Here is a 22,334-nt window from a genome sequence, read left to right as displayed (position 1 = left end):
TTTTACTAGTAGAACTATAAAATCTAGGTTTTGTTTGAGCAGTACAGTCTCAAGTTTATGCCAAATTTGATCTACTTGGTTATGTTAGCTTTTTCCTAAGGATTTTTTTTGTGTGCAAATGTTTCTTGCAAGTGATACCTCTACTCCTCAGTAACTGACCAGAAGGCACATGAAAGAAGAAACATGTTCAGTGAAGAAAATTACTTTGGTTGTCATTTTCCACCCCCTATGACAATGAGATGTTTTCATAATCCTGATTTTACAACCCAGTTTTTAATTCTTGTCTATACTTTTTTATAGTCATCTAATTACATACAGTTAAAGTTATTAAGTGCCTCATAAGCATTTCTCAATTACCTTTATCACATATCTTTAAATATACCTTATCTGTATATAACGGCAGGTTTCTTTTTTAACTTCTAGTACTATACAATGGGAATTAAGTATTTTTGTATTTGAGCAGTATTTAACCTTTGAATGTCACATTAATGTAGAAGGGAGTGAGGATGAAAATCAAATGTATTAGAACATAAATTTAAGCTAAATCATAAAGATTCTGTGAATAACTGAACGGTAAAGAAAATGATTTTAAGATTCAGTTCTAAGTGGATTTTAAAATAAATGCTTATTTAAAATGTAAAGAAATTTATTGAGATATAACTAGCAATATTTGACAGGGAAAGAGTTGACTTTAAGGTTATCTACTGATTTACCAAATACCAAGTCTATGTCTGGCTTTACTCTGTTGTCTGCTTTACTCTGTTGTCTGTTTTACACTTACAAGATGTCACAGCATACATTTTTACTAATGACTTTTTTTTGTCATTCTATTGCTAACGAATCTTTCATTATTTTGTCACTAATAAGTCAGTTCAAAGTAGAGCTTTCAACTTAATTTTTTTGGGGAAAAGTTTCATTTTTAAAAGTATTTTAACAACTTGAACAGAGTTGTGAAAAGAATATTTTGTTCTGTGGGAAGGTTCTATTTACACTTCAGTAAGGGAAAGCATCTAATGGAACGTATACTGTGGTATCTTCTTAGGAAAGCTTCATTAGATGGTTATTTATTGCATTTTCAATTTGCACATCAGATGTTGGCTGTGTCATAGTCACAAATTTGGTGAGAGTAAATAACCTTAGTATTGTAAAGATGTGGTTTATAAATCTCTTATGCATACAAAAATGCCGTGTTCTATTTTTTTATTCCAACTATACAAAGACATTAAAAATGGTGATCACATAGTTGTCTTTAATTGATAAATTTAGATATCATTTGCCTTTTTTACTTTCAGTAAAAGTAGAGCATATATTTGATAAACATTATTAAACTAACATTTTGCTGCACTGATTTTTAATTAGGAATTATATAAATAAAGCATTTAGAATAATGTTTGTCAAATACAACTCACTTTTTAAAGTTAATACAACAAAAAGGCAAACCTCATTTAAAATTTACTTTGAAGCTCAGTGTTTTTGCTTTCTTAGTTGTCTACCACCTCCCTCCCTTCTCCCTCCCTTCTCTGTTCAAATGGAGAGGATATAAGGAGAGTACAGATGCGGCAGGTCTTAAACGAAAGCGTTCCCAAGGTACAGTAATTGTAGTTTTACTTCTCCATGTAGTTATATTCCTGGCTTGTAGCTTTCAGTTGTGTTTATAGCATTCGGTTGTATTTAGAGCATAGAAATTACTAGTATTTTAGAAATGTATCCATTGTATTATTTTGCTCAGTGTTAATTATAAGTGGTGTAAACATTTGCAAACAATGTGTATAGTTCAATAATGGGATACTCGCCAATATTAAGATGCTTTAAGACAACACAAAGGTTTAGAGAGAAACAAAATTTTGTTGGCTTAACTTGGTCTTATAGTTTTAATGTTTTAAGCATATGTTGCTCAAAACTATTTTAACAAAATGCAGTTTTGAAACATTGGATTAAAAGTACTGACTTGGATCAGACATAGAAGTAGAAAAGGAAATAATTATTAAACTCTTGCAAAAGATTTTTTTAATTTATGAAAAGTTCTTTTATTTAAAACCTGAGTTTGTACACTGGTTTTGTGTTTTATTTGCAACTGAAGATGTTATTCATGTTTGTTATGTTAATTGCATCTTGGTCTTGTGTTCAATATTAGTAATGTGTCCTGGCAGGTAAGTAAGATATAAATAGGTTTTTCGTAAATTTTTGAAGTGGCATTTGTACCATAACTCAGAAGTACATTTTCCTGGCAGTGATTTGCTTTTCTATGTATTCTAGTAAGGAATGGCTTTTCACAAAAATGTCTTATGATCTTAGATCTTGACCAGGACTCCATCCTTTCATAGTTAGCATCTTCAAGTCAGGAGAGTTGGACTCTGTCACTAACTAGCTTTGTGGCAAGTCACTTAATCCCTTTGTACCTGTATGTCTTTATATATAATGGGAGATAATATTTTTGCCTAAAGAGGATTTTAAGAAAATAAGTTAGGCATAGTGATTTGAAGGTGGCTTGTTTTCTGAAGGTATGTGAATTTTTCTTACCTCTATACAAGAGATAGAGAGGAAAAGTTAAAGTCCTTCAGACAATAAGACATCAAACTGTGAATTGGTGGACATGTTTTGACAATTTTCTTAACTGTTGCTTCCACAAACGTTACTAAATTTGTGATATGTGGCAAGTACTGTGCTATGACTGTGTGTGGTGCTAGTGATACAAAATGACCAAGGTATGTCCCTGCCTCACAGAGTTTGCGTATTCCTGAAGGATATAGGTTTGCTTTTTTTTTTTTTTTTTTAAGAGCTCATTTTCACCAAGCATACTTCGGTTACAGAAATGAAATAACCATACTAATTTGAACATCATAGTAGGAAAAAATGTATTTCTTGTTAAAAGATCTTTCAACCTTGGAGCTCTGTTATGGTGGGCAATATCCAGTGATAACTGGCTTTAGTATCCGTTCCAAAAATACTTTATATTCTAATAAATTAGATGATTCTCTTCCCAGTTTAAAGATAATTTTTTTTTCATCTGAGTCTTGTTTTATCTTGTGCGGAGTGAAATTTTCACAGATCAAAAAATAAAATCAACAGAAGAAATGAAACTTAAATTTCTATGTCAACTGTACTGAGAACTTTCATGAAGGTGTATATCCCTTAGTCCTAAGGAATGGCCACATCACCTGGGAAAGCAGTTCTTTAATAATCAGAGCATATTTCCTATAGAGGTTAAAATTATAGTAGTTAAGCCAGTTTATTCCATGTTGTTCCAACAGGTTGCCTTTTCCTGTAGCATGCTTAATAACTTATAAAGTCCCTATCCATTACTTGTTTCACATCAATATATGTTTCAATGAAATAGTTTTTTATTGAACTGAGTTAAAATATTGATTCAAAAAATCTGTGTATTACAATTTGCACACAAATGAAGTTTGTCTTGGAGACCTTCAAATTAGTTTTTCCTTTTGCAACAGCTATTCATAGTTTCAAGTTGAGTCGAAACCACGTGGACTGGCACAGTGTGGATGAAGTGTATCTTTATAGTGATGCAACAACATCTAAAATTGCAAGAACAGTTACTCAAAAACTGGGATTTTCTAAAGGTATTTGTTAAATATTACTAGAGTTTGTCAAAATGTTGGGAATCTAACTTTTTCTCTTATGTTCAAAATAGATGATCCAGGTTTTATTTTTAGTATTTTTTAAGTATGTATTAAATTTAGTGCCAGTTACTACCCTGTTAATCTCTTTATAAGGTGACTGAGTTAACATGTGTTCATTAATGAATAATTATATATTTAGAATGGTCTGGCAAGATTAATAAATACACTTTTTGCTTCTAAAAGCACAAAAGCAGTCAAACCTGAGGCAGTGCTGTGAAATAAAACATGACAGTTGAAATATAGTGTCAGTAAAGATGAAGACTGGAAATTTTTCAGTGGATTTAGTGAGATGTAGGTCATCGGTGACTTAGATGGATTGCTGGGACAGAACCAGATTGGCATGGGTTGAAGTTTAAGTAGAAGTTGAAGAAATGGAGGCAGTGAGAATAGATAGCTCTTTAAACAAGTTCGACTAAAAGAAAGAGAAGAGGGACTGGTACTTGGGGAAGAGGTGAATGCATTATTAAAAAATCTTTCAAAAATTTTTTCTAAGTCTGATAATTTTTTTACTGTCCCATTTTTAATTCTTTGATAATAGATGTGCTTGAATATTTACATGTTCATTAGTCAGTTGTATTTGTTTTGTGAGTTACTTTATCAACATCTTTAGCCCATTTTGCTATTTGGTTGATTCATTTCACTTTTTGATGAATAAGTTCTTTTTGTATGCTTACATAATTAACTTATTACTGTGTGTCATATTTTGCAAAAACGTTCCCAGTTTGTCATTCGTCTTTTATCTTTGCTTCATGATACATTCATTATAGAGAAGTTTTTAATTTTTATGTGTTCAGTTCATCCTTTTTTCTTTCCTTTTGCCTTATGGTTTCTGGCTTCGCTGTCATGTCCAGTTCAGCAGTTTATATTAGAACTGATCAATACTTATCTTACAAATTTTATCCCCCCCAACCCAGTGAAATTTTTTCATAGTATTCCTTTTCTTTATTTTTTCAATATATTGTGAAAATGCTATTTCTATAATAAACAATAAACTTAGAGTCATAATTTTCCTACAGCATCAAGTAGTGGGACCAGACTTCATAGAGGTTATGTAGAAGAAGCCACATTAGAAGACAAGCCATCACAGACTGCCCATATTGTGTTTGTTGTGCATGGCATTGGGCAGAAAATGGACCAAGGAAGAATTATCAAAAATACAGCCATGTGAGTTCTTTGATGAATATATTCTCCATCTAGTCGGAGTCCAAACTTTTGTCCAGGCTATAATAGAGTTTAATCGTTATGCCACATGCTTCTTCAGTACCAACTGTTCTATCTGTTTAAGTTGTAGAGTAAATTTCTGGACCAGATTTTGAGAGTGATTATATCTAGATGATGATGATGATATTTATTTGATTCTTTTTCCTCCATAACATGGAGAAGAGGTTTAAGAAAGCCTTTTTAACTTAATATATTGTTAGTTTACATTAAACTGAGGTTGAAAGCAAGAAAAAAGTCTGGTTTGAAGTTTGTATGTTACTCTCTGAATTGCAGAAACTGAGAATACTGTAAAATTATGAAAAAGCTAAGAATTGTTTAAGTTGCCAGTCAGCAGCTTAACTTGTCCAAGTAATTACAACCAGAGGAAATTGAACTCTAAATTTTACATGGAGAAGAAACAGTGGGTGCTTTGCCAACACACCAGGCCGGTTATTTACCGCGTTTATTTATATTCAGCTTTATTCTAAAAAATTTTTAAGATGTTGTTGGGGGGAGGGATGTTTGTATTTGTGCTTCAAAAATGTTTAGGACTGTGTAAAAAGGAAATTTTAGAGTTAAGGGTACCACCACAAACTTGGCTCTGAGCTAGCAGCCAGTATAAAGAAAAATCTTATCAGATTTATAATACGATGAGAACAGATGAGTTGTTGAGAACACAGTTTATCAGGTTCTGAAGCTTCAAGTAAGTGTATTTCTTGAGTCCTTATAAAGCAAATACTGTGTGATACCAGGAACTGTGTCCTCAGCAGTATCTCTATAATAATACAGTGTTCTGTTTCACTTTTTATTGTAATACCTCTTATTGCCAGCTCATGGATTAAAATAAAAATACAGTTCAATTTGGAAAAAAAAATATTTGTCAGATACTTCTAGGCCATCCTGACCCTTGTCAATCTCCATAGCTTGTATTACAGAGATCTCTCCCCTCTGATTCTGATTTTATTTTCTGATGATTTGCACATTACTTCCCACAACATTTATATTATGTTCTGTGTCAAGATGCTAATTTTTTGCTTGGTTATCTAAGGAACCTGAGAAGTAGTTTTAATAACATGTTCTCTCTGGAGCTATTGATAATTGGAAAGGTACCAGCTTGATTTCTTTGGGTGCAAGTGAGGGAAAACTTAACTCAAAAGGAGGATTCAGTAGCCCATAAAACTGACAAGTCTAAGATTTGCCAAACAAGTCATCAGAATCCAGTTGCTATCTGTTCTACTTGCCTTCATTTTTGAGCTATTTTCAGACGTCTCCTGTGGTTCCAGATGTGGTTTATATCATCTTGTGTTCGAGTTCAAGAAGAAAAGTCTTTTTTTCCAGAAGTCCCTGCTAGTCTATGCATTTCAGTGACTGATGGTGTCACCTCCAACTGCCTGAATCTATGCATGGCCATGATCTGATCTGCAAAACTTGTCATCACCCTAGAATCAGATGGAAGTTGACTTCATCATAATATAGGGAGAGGTAGAGCCACAGATAAAAATCAAGAGCTACCATTGGAAGTAGGATGAGTAAATATAAGGTGACTCAAAAAAAAGTGTTCACTACAGAGAAGATGGCCATCATTTCTGCAGAGACAGGTTAATTTGATGGGAAACTCCTCACATAAATTAGTAATTGATGGAAAATATTCAAACAGAAAGGAATTCTGCTCAATAATAGATGGGAAAGTTCAAAGGATTTCTTACCCTTCCCTGGCTTTCTACCATTCCTAAGTTAGTTGTTCAGGACTTTAAAGAAAGTAAAATTAACTTCATCCTTGTCATTGCTACTCTGAAGCTTGCTTGTACTTATGATTTCATTTGTGAGACTACTGTTGAAATGAGCAACATAGAATAAGGGGTTACCACACTCCACTTCTTTGGCAACCTGCTGTTCTCTGAGGATCTCTTGAAATCATGTCCCAGAGGCCTGGAAATAGAGATTTTCGCCTCTTACCTTATTTTAGTGAATGTGCAAATGAATTCAAACTGGATTTAATCAATTTTGTTCCAGCAAAATATGTTTATTATTTAAATGAGTTGAAAAGAAAGTTTATAGACAACTTCTAAGAATATCAGAATTGGTTTACTAAAAGGGATGAATGTATTTTAAATACAATTGGATTTACTTTTTGTGGCATTTTATTACAAGGGAAATCTTTACTGAACTTATATATCTAATAAAATAAGTAATTTTATTTTTTAATATCTTTATTGGATTATAATTGCTTTACAAATTAGTAATTTTAAAGCTACAATTTTAGAAGAGTAAAAAGAGACTTTTAGTTAAGCCTGGCAGATTTAACACATAGCTTATCTTATTACCTCCTAAAACCTCACTGAAAATGATAGCAAAATAATTTTTTAAATAAATTGGTGTAGACTCATATGTACAGAAAAAACTGGGAGGACACAGCAAACAAGAATGTCAACAAGATTTATTTTTTGAATAGGAAATACATACACATGGTTCACAAATCAAAATAGGAAAATGTATAGAGTGAAAAACGTCTGACTCCTTTCCTGTCTCCATCTTCCCCCAGTGTCACTCATCCTTGTGTCTCAAAGCAATGTTATTTATCTTATATTCTTCTGGAGTTTCTTTAGACAAAATACAGATTATTTTCACTCATAAGGCAGCATACTATATACACTCTAGACATTGCTTTCTTGTGTAAAAAAATGTATCTTGGATATTATTTGCATGATTTTCTATTGCCCTCCTTTCATATATATATATATAATATATATATTATATATAATATATATATTCTTAAAACCAGTTAGTTTATCAATTGATTGTTTTCCTAATGAGAAGAATTATAAAGACTTTTTTTTTCAGAGCTATTTAATGATCGTTAATTAAACGGTAATTCTCAGGTGCTATTAATCTCTTCCTTCCTTTTTCAAAATATGAACTAAACATTCACTGCCTAGTGGGAGAACATGGAAGTTTAATAAGCTTAGAACTGAAATCATGAGTTTTGTGCATGACATTACAGCTGCACAGTAATGGGTTAAGTCTGAGCTGTAGGATAATATTTTTAAATCATTCCTTTTTCTCGTTTCCTCCATCCCTCCTTGGTCTCAGTGTTTCTCATGTAGTCAAGACCTATATATTTAGGAAACAGATTTTATTATTTTTAGTAAGGCAATAGTAGGGACATAGCGTGTGCGCTCTCTCTCTCCCGCTCTCTCTGTCTCTCTCGCTACCTATCTATCTCTATCTCTGTCCCTCCCTTTTTTCCTCCATCCCTGATTATCTTCTTTCATCTTTCTTTCCTTTCCTTCCCCTTGCCCCTCTTTTGTGTGTGTGTGTGTGTGTGTGTGTGTGTGTGTCACTCCAGTTAATTACAACCAAGTGATTTAGTAGACATACCTGCTTGCCTAAAGTATCTACATATGTGGCCATTTGAGAACTATGATAGTGATCCTATGGAGTAGAGGATTGTCTCAGTTTACTGTAGAAGAGGACAGTATTTTAAACAAATGTAGTGTTTGAGTTTATAAGTCAAAATCAGGGTTCTTCAGCCTCATCACTATTAACATTTTTGACCAGGTAATTCTTTGCTATGGGTGGCTAACCTATACATTGTAAGATATTTAGCAGCATCCCTGACCTCTACCCACTAGATGCAAATAGAACCCCTAGTTGTGACAACCAAAAATGCCTCCAAAGAAGAAAAAAGTCTCCAGACATTGTCATTGTCCCCTGGAGGGGGGAAAAAATAAGTATATGCATGTTTGAGAACCACTAGCCTAAATGAACTTCTTTATTATTTTGTACATTCAGACAGCAACACACATACCACTTCCTGATTATTATATCATAGTGAAATATATATGAACTATATAGCCATCAAAAATGAATAAGTGCATAGAATAATATTAGAAATCTTAAAATATATTCCTTCTTGTATATGTTCAAATTTGTTAAAGCTGAATACTTGAAAGATGGCAAAAAAAAACTTTTTAGAATGTGGTAATAAAAGAGTTTGAAGTTTTGGCTATCATCTTTATTTTCAGTGATGTTAATGGAAACAGATTTTCTTTTTCACGACCTAGAATCTATATAGACTTTTTAAATGGCAACTTTGGTGGTAGATAATCAATAAAATATAATCATATTGTAAATAATGCTTTAAAAACATACTAGAAGGACTTCCCCGGAGGCGCAGTGGTTAGGAATCCACCTGCCAATGCAGGGGACACGGATTCAATCCCTGGTCTGGGAGGATCCCACATGCCGCAGAGCAGCTAAGCCTGTGCGCTCCACACACCACAACGAAGAGTAACCCCCGCTCGCTGCAACTAGAGAAAGCCTGTGTAGCAATGAAGACCCAACACAGCCATAAATAAATAAATAAATAAACAAATAAATAATTTTAAAAATAAAAATATACTAGAAATGGAGAAAGTTAGACTTTTAACAAATAGTGTGTTGGGATAGCTAGGCAGCCATATGGAAAAAAGTTAAATTGGGCCCATTTTTCACACTAAGATAAATTTCAGTGGGATCACATTTGAACCTAAGAAATGAAACCATACAAATACTATGGATTTAAAAGGTAGGATTGAGGAGAGTTTGAATTCTTATGTACCTTAGTAATAGAGAAAACTGTCCTAACTATAACTTGATCCAGAGACCTTAAGGGAAAATATTGATGAATATATAATCCCAAAAAAGCCGTATGGCAAAAAAAAAGAAATAAGACAAACTGAGAAAATCCATTTGCGTCTTGTATCACAGATGAACAGTTAATATCTCTAAATGTAAAGAACTTCTAAAAATAGAGGAGGGCTTCCCTGCTGGCACAATGGTTAAGAATCCGCCTGCCAATGCAGGGTACACAGGTTCGAGCCCTGGTCTGGGAAGATCCCACATGCCACAGAGGAACTAAGCCCATGTGCCACAACTACTGAGCCTGTGCTCTAGAACCCATGAGCCACAACTACTGAAGCCTGTGCACCTAGAGCCTGTGCTCCACAACAAGAGAAGCCACTGCAATGAGAAGCCCATGCACCACAACGAAGAGTAGCCCCCGCTTGCTGCAACTAGGGAAAGCCTGTGTGCAGCAACAAAGACCAAATGCAGCCAAAAATAAATAAAATTAAAAAAAAAAAAAGATCCCACAAGCCGTGCAGTGTGGCCAAAAAAATCAATTGTATTTCTACACTAGCAATGAAAATTAAAGCATTTCCACTTCCTATAGCATCAAAAAGGATAAAATACCTAGGAATAAGTTTAACAAAAGAAGTGTAAGATTTCTACACTGAAAACTATAATACATTGAAAGAAATTAAAGAAGACTTAAATAAATGGAAAAGGCAACCCACATTTGAGGATTAGAAGATTTAATGTTGTTAAGATGCCAGTACTTCCTAAATGGATCTACAAATTTCACCACAATCCCTATTAAAATTTCACCTATCATTTTTTCAGAAATTGACAGGCTGATCCTAAAATTCACATGTAAATGCAGGGGACCCAGAATAGCCAAAACAATCTTGAAAAAGAATAAAGATGGATGACTTACCCTTCCCAATTTCATAATTTGCTACAAAGCTATAGTAATCAAGACATTGTGGTACTGGCTGGCGTGTAGATAGACCTAGATCAATGGAATAGAATTGAGAGTTCAGTTGACTTTCAACACGAATGCCAAAATAATGCAATCAGGAAAGAATAGCCTTTTAACAAATGGTGCTAGGACACCGGGATATCCCCATGCAAAAGAATGAAGTGAAACCCCTACCTTACACCACATACAAAAATTAATTCAGAGTGAATCAAAGACCTAAATATAAAAGCTAAAACTATAAAACTCTTAGAAAATATAGGAGTAAATCTTTGTGATTTACAACCATTGCCTTGGGTTAGGCAATAGTTTCTGATATATAACACTAAAAGTAAATGTAAAAGCCACTGAGGAAAAAAAAGATAAATTGGGCTTTGTCAGAATTTAAAACTTTAGTTCTTCAAAGAACACCATCAAGTAAGTAAAGACAACCCACAAAATGGTAGAAAACATTTGCAAATCATAAATCTGATAGGGTCTAGCATCTAACATATATAAAGAACACCTACAAATTCAATAATAAAATAAATAACCCAATTTTTTAAATGAGTGAAGGATTTGAATAAACAGTTATCCAAATAAAATATACAGATGGCCCATAAGCACATAAAAAGATGCTCAGTATTATTCGTCATTAAGGAAATGCAATTCAAAACCAGAGACATACCACTTCATGCTGACGACTAGGATGACTCATCAAAAAGATGGGAAATAGCAAGGATGTGGAAAAATTAGGACCCTCATATGTTGCTGATGGGATTGTAAAATAGCACAGCTGCTTTAGAAAACAGTTTGGCACTTCCTCAGAAAAATTAAATGTCAAGTTAGCATAAGAGCCAACAATTCCACTTCCAGGTATATACCCAAGAGAATTGAAAACATACATCTATGCAAAAACTTGTTAATATTCATAGCAGCATTATTTATAATAGCCAAAAAAAAAAAGGAAACAGTTTAAATGTCCATCAGCTGGTGAATGGATAAGCAGAAACGGTGTATTCATACAGTAGAATATTATTCAACCATAAAAAGCAAAGAAGTAGTGACTCATGATACAACATGGACAAACCTTGAAACATTGTGCTAAGTGAAAGAAGCCAGACACAAAAGGCCATGTATAATAGTTCCATTTATCTGAAAAAATCCAGTATAGTCAAATTCATAGAGACAGACAGTAGATTTATGGTGCCAGGGCCTGGAGGTAGGAATTATCAGAAGTGAGTACTCTGGGTATGGTGTTTCTTCTGGGAGTGATGAAAGTGTTCTGAACTTAGATAATGGTGATGGTTGTACAATTCAGTGATATACTAAAAGCCACTGAATTGTTGAAAAAAAAAAACCAAACTATTGAGGTCGTGTCAAAAAGACACATGTCAACTTGAAGAGATTCACTGACCAAAAACGGAAACAATTTGAGCATCCATAAGGATAATAACTACAGTGGGTTGGAATACTTCACATATGTTTAAATCTATGAGTTAGTAATGAATGATGTCAAAAAATATAAAACCCGTAGCAACTCAGTATTTAATTGTTAATAAAAGAGAAGAATTAACCATTTATCCTGCCTTTTCTCAGTTCACACAGAAACTATTTGATTGTATCACAAGGCAGCCAATACTTGATGTGAGGAAATTTCTCTTTCCAGAAGTATAAGGAGTGATGGGATTTAAAAAACACTTTTTTGCAATCATAGTAAATTAATGGATATAAGCAGTGATTGTAACAACTGCTAGTATCACCAAAAAGAGAGAAAACCAGGTATATATACCTATGGAGTAGTAGTCTTGCCAAAACAATAGGACTTGAATCTTATCAGGTCCCTATGTCTCACTACCAAATAGGGAGCAATGAACATGTTAAATAACACTTGGGGATGCAGTCATTAAAAAATCAGACTCTCAGAAACTCTACAGAACATAAACAGAATTACAAAGCCAAAGAAGAGAGAGAGCGATCTATAGATTAAAAGACACTTGAGAGACATATCTTCCAATTGCAATGCATAGGCTGTATTCGGAGCTCAATTCAAAAGTGTAAAAAAATATTTTTTATGTTATTATAAAATAACATTTATAGTCTAACTGGGAAAATGGGACCGCTAAACATAATTGTTGAAATGAAGGATTGGTATGATAATAGTTCTGAATAAGTTATGTTTTCCTTACATTTTAGAAATATATACTGAACTATTTATAGATGCACTGCTGTGATATCTGGGATTTCCTTTAAAATATTATGGGGGGAGGGTGCTAACATAAAGGGATAGCATGAGGGAGTTTTTTTTGATAATAGAACTATTCTGTATCTTGACTGTAGTGGTACTAACCACGAATCTATAAAGTTGGCACCAAAAGGAAAAAAGTCAATTTTGCTGTACCTTAACTTTCAAAATAAAATTTAAAAATCTATATTGTGGGGAGAGCAAGTGGAGGAATAGATGAAATAACAGGTCACGATGTGCTAATATTTGGAGCTGGGGTATTTTATTATACTATTCTCTCTTCTAAAGATTTATACATATAATTATTTAGAATATAATATTGAAGCTTGTAATATTTGAAATCATAGATGGCAAATTTAGGAAAATAGTTTTGAAATGAAGGTGTCCTAGTATTACAAACTATTGAACAGTATAGCAGTAATTGAAACATAATTGGACAGAGTTATAAGCAAGTGGAAATGTTATGATTAAAGACATTTTATACCATGTAAATACATATGGGAAGTTACTCTGATAAAGTTTTGTTTTGGTTTGGTTTTTTTAGGATGAGAGAGGCTGCAAGAAAAATAGAAGAAAGGCATTTTTCCAACCATGCAACACATGTTGAATTTCTGCCTGTTGAGTGGCGGTCAAAACTTACTCTGGATGGAGGTACATTTTGTTTAAAAATTAAATGATTTAGTCAGGCAACAAAGTGTTGCTCATTGAGAATGAAGTGTCTTTAACTTATTTGTCTTGAGTTATACTCACTCTTTGTTCCAGATTATTTAAGAAAATAAAATCCATTGATTTAAAAAAAATAATTACATCAACTTATGTCATTTTGGACCACTGTATAGATTTCACAGATAACACAGTTTTTATGCATGCCCTCTGTGGATGGGGGGAAGGAGAGAGACAAGTGAAGGGAACAAAATGTTTTCTAAAGTTTTTGACAGAGAAGTGACCCGTCAATGCTTTTAAAACATTTCTTGTCCACAGTTTTATATAAGCTTACATTTTCTTCCTAATAATTTTCTTCCCTTATATTTGGAAGATAAAAATCTCAGGCCTTTTTTTTTTTTTTTTTTTTTTGCGGTATGCGGCCCTCACACTGCTGTGGCCTCTCCCATTGTGGAGCACGGGCTCCGGACACGCAGGCTCAGCGGCCATGGCTCACGGGTCCAGCCGCTCCGTGGCATGTGGGATCCTCCGGGACCGGGGCACGAACCCGTGTCCCCTGCATCGGCAGGCGGACTCTCAACCACTGCGCCACCAGGGAAGCCTTCAGGCCTTTTGTTTTATTGTTGTTCCTGCATTCCTTGGGCTGGTGAATTATAATCTAACATAGAGAAATTATATAATATATGCATCTTTCTTTACACAAAGTTTTGTCCTTTGAATATTAAGACCATAAAAATAGAATGTTTACGTTGATTATTTACATAATCTGAAAGATGAGAGAGTTGTACTGAATATTGTAGCAGCTGCTGTTTGTTGAGCTTTTTGTTGGTTCATTTTACTTGGAGTATCTCATTTAATTTTCTCACAAATCTATGAAATACCTACTTTTATTTTTTCTTTTAAAAATAGGAAGGGCTTCCCTGGTGGCTCAGTGGTTGAGAGTCCGCCTGCCGATGCAGGGGACACGGGTTTGTGCCCTGGTCCGGGAAGATCCCACATGCCGCGGAGCGGCTGGGCCCGTGAGCCATGGCTTCTGAGCCTGCGTGTCCGGAGCCTGTGCTCCGCAACGGGAGAGGCCACAACAGTGAGAGGCCCGCGTACCACAAAAAAATATATATATATAGGGAAACTGAAACTCAGTAAAATGTGAATTTAATGAAGAATGGCAGGCAAAAATCTAGGTCTGCACGATACCAGAGCCCTTGTTCATCTGAACTGCCTCCCTGGATGATTTCCAAAGTTTCTTCCTAGTCTGTGATTCTGCCTCATAGTCAGTTAGGAATGTCAGTTATAGGGTTATAAATCAAAGTGACATCAAAGTTGTAATGCATTTAACAACAACAGCAAAAAAAGATTGTGACCAAAGAAGACTTCTCAGCAGCAACAGCTCATATGTAAAGTTCTGGTGTAGTAACGTTATCTTTTGAGCTTTTTCCATTCACCCAGATAAATATTTTAGGTGCTCAGGAATGTATCAATAGATAACTTGGATGAATTAACATTTAATAAAACCCCTACGTCTGTAATTTTCTGTTAGGTTTAAACTATTGCAATGGAATCTTGAAGGCATTATGCTGAGTGAAAGGAAGAACACCACTGTTTCCCTCTCTTTTCAACACTTATGACACCAAATATGTTGGGGATTTTCCCACACCAGCCAATTCTTTAGTTCTTGGTGGACATCAGTGGGGTGTCCTACAATTTAATTCATTTCTGACACTAACTGCTCAGAAATAGTATAGACAGATTAAGGTCTCAGTCTCACGAGACTTTTGCCCACTTCAGATGCCAATCACAAGTTCCAGATTGTCCCCTGTAGTTGTGACTGACTATAAATGGGGGGGGGAGTCCCACGACCCCCTCCTGAGCTTCAGTAATTTACTAGAACAACTCACAAAATTCAGGGAAACATTTACAGTTGACCTTTGAACAGACATTAAGGGCACCGACATCCCCCTCAGCCCCAGTCAAAAATTCAACTATAAACTTATAGTCCAACCCTGTATTCACAGTTTCCCATCTGCAGATGCAGCCAACCACAGATGGTCTAGTACTGTAGTATGTATTTATTGAAAAAAAATCTGCATATAAGAGGATCCACAGAATTCAAACCCATGTTGTTCAAGGATCAACTGTACTTATATTTACTGGTTTAAATTACATTTATTCGTTTAAAGACTATTACAGAGGACACAGATGAACAACCAGATGAAGAGCTACATAGGGCAATGTATGGGGAAGGGATGCAGAGATTTCATGTCCTCTTCAAGGTCACAATGATTCTAGTACTTCCATTTGTTCAACAACCTAGAAGCCCTTCAAGCCCTGTTGTTTAGGGCTTTTATGGAGGTTCCATCATGTAGGCATAATTGATTAAATCATTGGCTATTGGCAATTGAACTTAACCTCCAGCCCCTCTCCCCTTCCCAGAGGTTGGTGAATGGGACAGAAAGTTCAAAATTGGTTCCTCTGGCAACCAGCCCCCATTCTTTAAGAGTCAGCTCATTAGCATATACTTAGTTAGGATTGGCAGAGGCTCATTATGAATTACAAAAGACATTCCTTTCACCCTATCACTCGGGAACTTAAAAGGATTTTTGGAACCCTGTGTCAGAACCAGGGACAAGGACGAAATATGTATTTCTTATATCACAACATCACAGAAGTGAAACCCAAAGGTCATATAATTTATGCTTCCATTTATATGACATACTGCAAAGGACAAAACTATAGGGATAGAGAACAGATCAGTGGCTGCCAGGGTTTGGAGGTGGGGAGTTGAGTTCTAAAGGGCAGCATGTGGGAGTTTTTTTAGGGTGATGGAACAGTTTTGTGTCCTGATCATGGTGGTAGTTATGCAAAACTATACATGCATTAAAACTGAGCGTTAGTTCTAGTAATTTTTCTGTAGATTCTTTTGTATATTCTGTGTAGACAATCACATGACCTGCAAATGAAAACAGATCTTTTCCATTTCTTAAAACTATTATTTCTTTTTCTTATCGTGTTGCACTGGCTAAGACTTCAGGTAGAACATTTGTTCAAATAGTAAACATCCTATGATAAAAACTCACCAGGAAATAGGCATAGAGGGAACATACCTCAACATATACGGCCATATAGGACAAGCCCACAGCTAACATCATGCTCAGTGGTGAAGAACTTAAAGCATTTCCTCTAAGATCAGGAACAAGACAAGAATGCTCACTTTCACCACTTTTATTCAGCAGAGTATTGGAAGTCCTAGCCACAGCAATCAGATAAGAAAGAGAAATAAAAGGAATCCACATTGGAATGGAAAAAGTAAAACTGTCACTGTTTGCAGATGTTGTGATACTATACCTAGACAATCCTAAGGACACCACCATAAAACTGCTAGAGCTCATCAATGAATTCAGTAAAGTTGCAAGGTACAAAATAATATTCAGAAAACTGTTGCACTTCTATACACTAACAACAAACTGTCAAAAAAGAGAAATTAAGGAAACAATCCCATTTACCATTACATCAAAAAGAGTAAAATACCTAGGAATAAACCTACCTAAGGAGGTAAAAGACCTGTTCTCGGAAAACTATAAGACCAATGAAAGAAATTGAAGATGACACCAACAGATGGAAAGATATACTATGTTCATGGATTGGAAGAATTAATATTGTTAAAATGACCATACTACCCAAGGCAATCTACAGATTCGGTGCAATTCCCTATCAAAATACCAAGGGCATTTTTCACAGAACTAGAACAAATAATTTTAAAATGTGTATGGAAACACAGAAGACCCTGCATAGCCAAAACAATCTTGAGGAAGAAGAACAGAGCTAGAGGAATCACACTCCCTGACTTCAGACTATACTATGAAGCTGCAGTCATCAAAACAGTAGGGTACTGGCACAAAAACCAACACATAGATCAATGGACCATAAATAAACCCATGCACTATCGTCAATTAATCTACAACAAAGGAGACAAGAATATACAATGGGGAAAAGACAGTTTCTTCAATGAGTGGTGCCAGGAAAACCAGAGAGTTACATGTAAAAGAGTGAAATTAGAATTTTCTCTAACACAATATACAAAAATAAACTCAAAATGGATTAAAGACCTATGTAAACCCACAAAACTAGAAGAAAACATAGGTGGAACACTCTGGAATGGGAGAAAATATTTGCAAATGATATGACCAATAAGGGGTTAATATCCAATACCTCATATAGCTCGACATCAAGAAAAATAAACAACCCAATTAAAATGGGCAGAAGACCTGAATAGACGTTTTTCCAAAGAAGATGCACAAATGGCCAACAGGCAAATAAGATGCTCAACATTATTAATCACTAGAGAAATGCAAATTAAAACCACAGTGAGCTATTACCTCACACCTGTCAGAATGGTTATCATCAAAAAGGACACAAATAACAAATGTTGGAGAGGATGTGGAGAAAAGGGAACCTTCATACGCTGATGGTGGGAATGTAAATTGGTGCAGCCCTAGAAAACAGTACAGAGGTTCCTCAAAAAACTAAAAATAGAGCTACCATATGACCCAGCAATTCCACTCCTGAGTATATATCCGAAAAAAACGAAAACAGTAATTTGAAAAGTTACACACACCCCAATGTTGATAGCAGCATTACGTATTTGTAATAGTGAAGGTGTGGAAGTAACCTAAGTGTCCATCAACAGATGAATGGATAAAGAAGATGTCATATATATACATACACAATGGAATACTACTCAGCCGTAAAAGAGGAATGAAATTTTGCCATTTGCAATGACATGGATGGACTTGGAGGGTATTATGCTAAGTGAAATAAGTCATACAAAGACAAACACTGTATTTTATCACTTACATGTGGAATCTAAAAAACAAAGCAAACTAGCGAATATAACAGAAAAGAAACAGACTCACAGAGAACAAACTAGTGGTTACCGGGGGGAGGGAGAAGATAGGGGAAGGGGGGGATTGAGAAGTACAAACTACTGCATATAAAATAAAAAAGCTACAAGGATATATTGTTCAACACTAGGACTATAGCCAATATTTTATAACTGAAAATGGAATATAACCTTTAAAAATTGTGAATTACTGTTTCTACACCTGGAACTTATATAATATTGTATATCAACTGAACCTCAATAAAAATTTTTTTAATTATAAAAAAAAAGTAGATATCCATAGCTTGTTCCTGATTTAGAGGAAATGCTTTTTAACCTTTCAGCACTAATGAGTGCAGTGATGTTTGCGGTAGGTAAATACCCTTCATCATTATTTTTAAATTTACATATAGTAAAATTTCAAGAAGGTAAGGTTCATTAGATTCAAAGCTAGTCTTGAATATATAAATGTTAATTTAAAGCAGTTATTTCAAGGAATGTAACTTTTTTCACAGTTTATTCTTTCCCTAAAATGAATCTTCTCTAAGTTTAATTTTTTTTTTAACTTGTAGATACTGTTGATTCCATTACTCCAGACAAAGTGCGAGGTTTAAGGGATATGTTAAATAGCAGTGCAATGGATATAATGTATTATACTAGCCCACTTTATAGAGATGAAGTAAGTATCATGATTATCTTATTGCTATTGGGTATTTTTTTGAGTGATAACATGTGTCCTGAATTTTAACATTTTATGTTCTTTTTTTACAAGCAAGTGAGAAATTATAGGAATCCAGTAATCTATAAATAGCCTGTATTTCATAGTGCATTTGAAGTCTTAAACTACACATTGGGACACTTAATAAAATGGGTAACCCTGGAAGTGAGAAGTTGGTTAGAAAATAGCTCTTTGAAAAATAACCGTTTTCATAAGTCTGATTAGTAATATCTATGAGTATTATCCTCACAAAAGAGCTTTTTAAAAAATATTTATTCATTTGGCTGTGTCAGGTCTTAGTTGCGGCATGCAGGATCTTTCATTGTGTCACACGGGCTCTTCGTTGTGGCGTGTGGGCTCTCTAGTTGTGGCACGCAGGCTCTAGAGCATGCAGGCTTAGTTGCCCAGACCAGGGGTCGAACCCATGTCCCCTGCATTGGAAGGCAGATTCTTGACCACTGGACCATCAGGGAAGTCCCACAAAAGAGTTTTAAACGCTTAGAAATGTCCTTCAAGTGTTTTTGTATATAAAAGACTTGCTTTTATTGTGTCATTTCTATAGTGGATTTTTGTAGTTTTCAAATGGTAATTTTGCTCATGCATCACAAAGATAACCCTAAAGGGGGGCAGATGGGGAGGGTAGGTGAAGGGAGATAGTTTATTCAGAGGGATGAGGGAATCTCTACCAATGCAATTTGTCACTTTATTGGTAACAGAAAAAGAATTTTGTTTCATGGGAATAACCACATTAATTACCTAACATGTATTAACTTGTTTAATCCTTACCCTATGAAGTAGATATGATTAGTATCTTAATTTGAAGGTAAAGAAACTAGTACAAGGAGTAATTACCAGTAGAGCGGCTCTGCTGCTCTGTGCTACTCCAAGCCAATCCGTTGCTGATTTTGTTCATTCAGAGTCATTCCCTAACTTAATCCAGGATATCTTTTACATATCGACAGAAATATGTTTGGTTAGTTGCCACAGAAAATTCCTTCTCTTCCAACTACCATCCCCTTAGGATTTTTCTTCATTCCTCTTTCTTTATCCCCTCATTGCCATATACCAGTATTGGGCAAGATCTGCCTTGATCTGATTGAGAACAAACAGTAAAAGAAGCTACAAGGAGAATTGCTATTCTGGGCTTAATTCTAACCAAAAAGGAAGGCCTAGTCGGTGAAGTAGAACACTTAATAATTTCCACGTTCATACTCCTTTATAGTGAACAATGGGCATCATTAGATATGCTCTAAAGGTTAGAACACTGAACTATAGTATTGCAAGTAAACCAGTGAGGGGGGGGGAAAGGAAAGAGAAGGGCTGAGAGCATATTACTATACACACATACACACACACACACACACACGCACGCACACGCACACGTGGTTGGTAGTACTCCTAAAACGGTATCCTGAATCTTCAAGGCTAAAATGTGCTGAGTCATGTCCCCCAAAAGTAATAAGTGCTTTTTAAAAACTTTAAGTTGGCGTTAATATCCAGAAAAACTAAAAAGAGAAAAGTGCCAGACTCAGACCTCTGGCCATTGGTGAATGATGACTGAGAAAGTGATCACTTTTTAGTTTGCTCTTATAGTCAAAGATAATTTTCCTCAGAATGGAATTGAATAAACCAGATATTCAGTAGGAAAAGGGAACTGATCGTTAAGATAAATGAAATGGAAGAACACCCAGTGTTTTAAATTAGTTGGTTTTTTGATCCAGTTGAATTTCATGGAAAAGCACTGAGAATTGTGTCTGAGATTCACCAGCAATCTTCAGCAATGTATCCCAAACATCCCTAATTAGAACAGCCACTTGTGGTGCTCATTAAAAATGCGGGCAAAAAAAGAACCCCATGAGGGGCATTGGAATTGAGGGTATTAATGTGAATTTATGATTTTGAAAATAAGCCAGTGTATGTAGATAACATCTATATATTTAAGCGTATATGCTTAAGCACAGAAGTATATATATATATATATATGCATATATTTCCTACTTCTGTCCACTGAAAGGGCCAAGAAGCAGACACCCCAGTCCAATGAGCATACCTAGCACCCAGATCTTTGCCTCTAGCATTGTTATTCTCCACTAAGAAAAAGTAGAGTTCCTTGGAAAAATGGCTGATTCCAGGGCTGGGGCAGGATTGGTCCAAGTCAAAGCTGGAAGAATTTGTTTTAACAAAAGGTAGAAAAATGCTCCAAAGAATGATGAAGCAAGACACAAGGACATAATAGTCAAATTAAAGAAGCATATCCCACTGACCAAATCTGGAACAATTTGAGCACCAAAATAATTAAGTAATTATTACTTATTGTAAGGAATTACTAGTAGTACTTTTGTAGAATTATAATAAGGATAATGTACTAAGGAATTCTAAATCATTGAAAAATGTGTAAGTCCTTATCAATGATAAATAAATAAACAAATTGGGAAGAAGGGAGGTCCTTTGCTTCAGTAGGATGCCAAGGGCCTACTAATAAATGTGGAAGGAATGCTGGAGTTGGAAAGTCTCATTTTGCAGCCTTCATGGTAGGATCAGGTAGGGGAGAGGACTGGGCAAGAATCATCAGTGGATGCTAAAATGAGGGCAGATTTTTTGATGAGGAACAGAATATTTGCATGGTCTTAAAGTGTATCCTCTCAGACTGCTTTTAGTTTAGAAAATAAAGGTATACAGTGGAGAAATCAAGCAACAACTTTATGGGGTGTTCCTGCGGGACACCCAGAGAAGGACACAGCATTATTTATGCAGTATTCCAATTATGAGGAAGCATCAGACAAACATAAAATGAGGAAGTTGTAATAAAAAAGTAGGAATGAGACTGTATTCTTTTAAAATGTTGGTATAATAAAAGAGAAAGAATGGCTGTGGAAAATGTTCCAGATAGAGAAGATTAAAGAGATGTGATAGCTAATTGTAATATCTCATCCTAGACTGTATCCTGTACTGGATCGGGGGAAATGCTACAAAGGATAATATTAGATCAACTGGCAAAATTAAAATGTGAATGGTAGACTAGATTAGATGAAATATATCAAAGTGAATTATGAAATTGATAACAGCACTATGATTGTGGAAGAGAATATTCCTAGTCTTAGGAAATATACACTGGAGTATTTGGGGGTAAAGGACCTTGACATATGTAATATATCCTTAAATGGTTCACAAAAAAGTTGTGTGTGTGTTACAGAAACAGAACAAATGATAAGGCAAATAGGAGGAAATGCTAACATTAGGTGAATTTTGGATAAAGCCTATGTGAGGATCTTTGTACTATTTTTATTTTGCAACATTTAATAAATTTGAAATTACTCCCAAATAAAAAGTTAAGAAAAAGAAACTAAAAAATACTTTCCCAGGTCCCTCCTCTGGAGATCCTGATTTCAGTGGGTCTGAGATAGAACCTGTGAATTTGTGTTTTTAATAGTTCCACA

The 22,334-nt window shown here is 34.9% G+C and overlaps 1 protein-coding gene across 8 annotated transcripts in view; it reads left to right on the top strand.

The window, feature by feature from the left end:
• The window catches only part of DDHD1 (DDHD domain containing 1), a 91,595-nt gene that overhangs the window by 46,015 nt on the left and 23,246 nt on the right, over positions 1-22,334 (top strand). For 5 of the 8 annotated variants that reach the window (XM_022570546.3, XM_022570538.3, XM_022570539.3 and 2 more), the window contains 5 exons: positions 1,486-1,587; positions 3,450-3,578; positions 4,655-4,802; positions 13,185-13,291; positions 18,752-18,858. In XM_022570546.3, the coding sequence (XP_022426254.2) occupies positions 1,486-1,587; positions 3,450-3,578; positions 4,655-4,802; positions 13,185-13,291; positions 18,752-18,858 (593 nt within the window). The remainder of the gene's footprint in view (positions 1-1,485; positions 1,588-3,449; positions 3,579-4,654; positions 4,803-13,184; positions 13,292-18,751; positions 18,859-22,334) is intronic. The other 3 variants (XM_022570545.3, XM_022570543.3, XM_022570541.3) reach the window with 1 other exon arrangement.

This window comes from Delphinapterus leucas, chromosome 2, assembly GCF_059928025.1.
Source record: "Delphinapterus leucas isolate spDelLeu-1000000601 "Yukka" chromosome 2, BTC_Dleu_Yukka2, whole genome shotgun sequence".
Classification (NCBI taxonomy): Eukaryota; Metazoa; Chordata; class Mammalia; order Artiodactyla; family Monodontidae; genus Delphinapterus; species Delphinapterus leucas.
Note: the sequence above shows the minus strand (reverse complement) of the source record. Positions and strands in the feature narration are given on the sequence as shown.